The following is a 3,330-nucleotide window of genomic DNA, read 5'->3' as shown; positions in this document are numbered from 1 at the left end:
GACGACGAGAATAAGAAGGAGGAGGCGGCGGCGGCGGGGCAGTCACCATCGGCCGGAGCGCCGCTTGCGCGCCTCACCTGCGGCGGCAGCAGCGAGATTCGCATCATCGAGCGGGTCGTGCACGAGTCGGAAAGCTCGTCGGCGTCCATGATGTTGATGAAGACAAACTACATTGAGTGGTCTCTTTTGATGCAGGTTAAGCTGCAAGCCAAGGGTCTCTGGACCGTGGTCACCAATGGCAACGACGACGAGCGCGACAACAGGCGTCCTCTCTCCGTCATCCTTACAGGCGTGCCGCCGAAGATGCTTCGTGTTCTGGCAGCCAAGGACATGGCCAAGACGGCCTAGGAAACCATCAAGATGCTCTGCATGGGGAGCGAGCGCATGCGGGAGGCCAAGTCACAGGTGCTCCGGCGTGAGTTCGAGGTCCTCTGCTTCAAGGACGGCGAGACTGTCGAGGATTTTGCACTGCGGCTCGCCGACGTCGTCGCCGATCTGGAGGTGGATGGCGATCCGGTGACGGAGCACAAGGCGGTCCAGAAATTCCTCCGAGTCATGCCGCGGAAGTACAAGCAGATGGCCATGGCGATCGAGTCGCTGATCGACCTCAAGACATTGTCGGTCGAGGAGTTGACCGGGCGTCTCTCGGCGTGTGAGGACCACCACGGCCTCGGCGACGCTGCGCACTCCGGCGGGCAGCTTTTTTTACCACCGAAGAGTGGGCCGCTCGCAAGCACAAGTACGATGGCGGATCATTGTCCGTTGGCAGCGGCGGAAAGGGCAATTCACCAAGCAAGTCGCCGGCCAAGGGCGGCGGTGGTGGCGGGAAGCCGGCGTCCGGCAACAGCGGCGTGGGCGGCGGCAAGAAGAAGGGGAAATACCATAATTGCGGTAAGGTCGGACATTGGAAAAAGGACTGTTGATCATGGCTGGAGATGCAAAAGGAACAAGGGAAGAAGCAACGGGCTAACCTTGTCCGCAAAGATCGCGATGAACATGATCATCGCCTGCTCATTGCCGTGGTCACCAACGTCTCTACACCTGAGCTAGTGGTGCCCCAAGCTGTGTTCTTGAATGAGGAGAAAGTAATTCCCATGCCATCTCCTGACGGCCTCTGGTACTATGATATAGGGACGTCCAGCCATATGACTGGAGAAAGAAACATGCTTCCCACATTTGATGAAGGTGTGCACGGCACGTTGAAGTTCGGCGATGGCTCTCTGGTGGCCATCAAGGGCAGGGGCGCTGAGGGAGTCTTGTATTAGGGGGTCTCCGGACAGCCGGACTATATCCTTTGGCCGGACTGTTGGACCATGAAGACACAAGATTGAAGACTTCGTCCCGTGTCCGGATGGGACTCTACTTGGCGTGAAAGGCAAGCTAGGCAATACGGATATGTATATCTCCTCCTTTGTAACCGACCTTGTATAACCCTAGCCCCCTCCGGTGTCTATATAAACCAGAGGGTTTTAGTCCATAGGACAACATACAATCATACCATAGGCTAGCTTCTAGCGTTTAGCCTCTCCGATCTCGTGGTAGATCAACTCTTGTACTACTCATATTATCAAGAATAATCAAGAAGGACGTAGGGTTTTACCTCCATCAAGAGGGCCCGAACCTGGGTAAAACATCGTGTCCCCTGCCTCCTGTTACCATCCACCTTAGACGCACAGTTCGGGACCCCCTACCCGAGATCCGCCGGTTTTGACACCGACATTGGTGCTTTCATTGAGAGTTCCACTGTGTCGTCGCCGTAAGGAAGGATGCCTCGTCTCGTTGTTAAAAACAACATTACCGCCGGGGGAGCTCTGGCTGTCGGCCAAACTCTCCGGCTTGGCAGTTTCATCATGACCGCCCGTTCGGCCGCTGCACCGACGATGACTTCTCGGGTCATCGAAAACAGCCTCCACGTCGGCTCGGAATTCGCCGAGCAGATGGATCCGATGGAGCTCTCTTCCCTAAATGAGCTCTTGGATCACATCGCCGCCTTGGGAGTCGCTACGGACTATGATCAGATTGGGCTTAAACCCGATCAAAGGGAGATTAACTCTTCACCGGTCACCCATCATATTGCGGTGGTGGAGGAACAATGCGGCGATTCTTCCTCTATCTTGAGGACTAACTATGTCCGGATTCCTGAGCTCTCTGAGCCGGATACCCGTCTACGGTAGGACATCACCCAAGCCCTGAACCTAGAATCAGGCAGCGGGCCAGACTTATCGGGTAACACTCCGGAATCCAAACTTCCAAGATTGGAAACTCCTCGGCCCCTGGGTCTCAAATCGGGTAGGGGTTCAGACTCAAATCCACCCACCCACCCAGACATAAACGATCTTTCCCACATCAGGCAAGAGCCCCATGAAACAGTACATCATTATTGGGCCAGATTCCTCCTTGTGATGAACAAGGTTAAGGACTGTCGCGAGGAAGACGCAGTCTCATTTTTCTGCAATAATTGCACAGACAAGGGGATCCTTAACGCCTTAAGTCACCGTGACATATCACGCTTTGCTGACTTGGCGTCCATATTACGAAAGTACTGTGCGATGGAAAGCGCCTGGAAAACCGAAACGAAATTTTGGGATAATCCGGCTCAGAATATACACCCAGTCCGAAGTAAAAGGGTGCACTATCATAAGACACGCGAGTTAGTTCCAAAGAAACAAAAACCCTCTACAGGGCATGGAACCGTATTGGAGGGATGGCTTAATGGACCCTGCAAAATTCATAGTACAACGGATACCATACCAATACACAGCCTTAGAGCATGTTGAATACTCCGGCAGGTGGCCAAAAGTGGCGAGGATCTTCTCATCCCAAATGCCACAGAGCACCATCCCGTGGATAACAATATGGTATTAACAGTCTTTGAGACCTTCGCATCAAATAATAGGCGCAAGCGAACACTCCGCAGCATTGCCCAAATCTGCCACGTGGCAGCAATAAATCCATGGAGTGACATGGCTATTACCTTCAATGCCAGTGACGAACCTAAATTCCAAACAGCCCGAGCACCAGCTGCACTGGTCCTCAGTCCAATTGTGGATGGCTTTCGACTCACCAAAGTACTCATGGATGGCGGCAGTGGATTGAACCTCATCTATGAGGAAGCTCTTAAAAAAATGGAAATAGACTGGAACCGCATTGAGCAAAGCAACACAACCTTCAGAGGAATCATCCCCAGTCGGGAAGCACGCCGTGCTAGGAAAATCACACTAGATGTGGTATTCGGCACGCTGGAGAACTATAGGTCCGAAGAAATTACATTCCAAGTGGCCCCATTTAGTAGTGGATACCACGCCCTTTTAGGACGGAAGGCGTTCACGA

General features: G+C 53.4%; 1 protein-coding gene across 1 annotated transcript; it reads left to right on the top strand.

Moving 5' to 3' along the window:
- Nucleotides 1-369: 369 nt before the first annotated feature.
- LOC147980488 (uncharacterized) lies at nucleotides 370-1,265 on the top strand. The gene is made up of 3 exons (XM_087515629.1): nucleotides 370-695; nucleotides 770-896; nucleotides 945-1,265. The coding sequence occupies exons 1-3, from the start codon at nucleotides 370-372 to the stop codon at nucleotides 1,263-1,265; spliced, it is 774 nt and encodes a 257-aa protein (XP_087371755.1).
- Nucleotides 1,266-3,330: the final 2,065 nt, after the last annotated feature.

This window comes from Triticum urartu, chromosome 3A (genome assembly GCF_056163025.1).
Source record: "Triticum urartu cultivar PI428250 chromosome 3A, HENAU_Tu73, whole genome shotgun sequence".
Classification (NCBI taxonomy): domain Eukaryota; kingdom Viridiplantae; phylum Streptophyta; class Magnoliopsida; order Poales; family Poaceae; genus Triticum; species Triticum urartu.
Note: the sequence above shows the minus strand (reverse complement) of the source record. Positions and strands in the feature narration are given on the sequence as shown.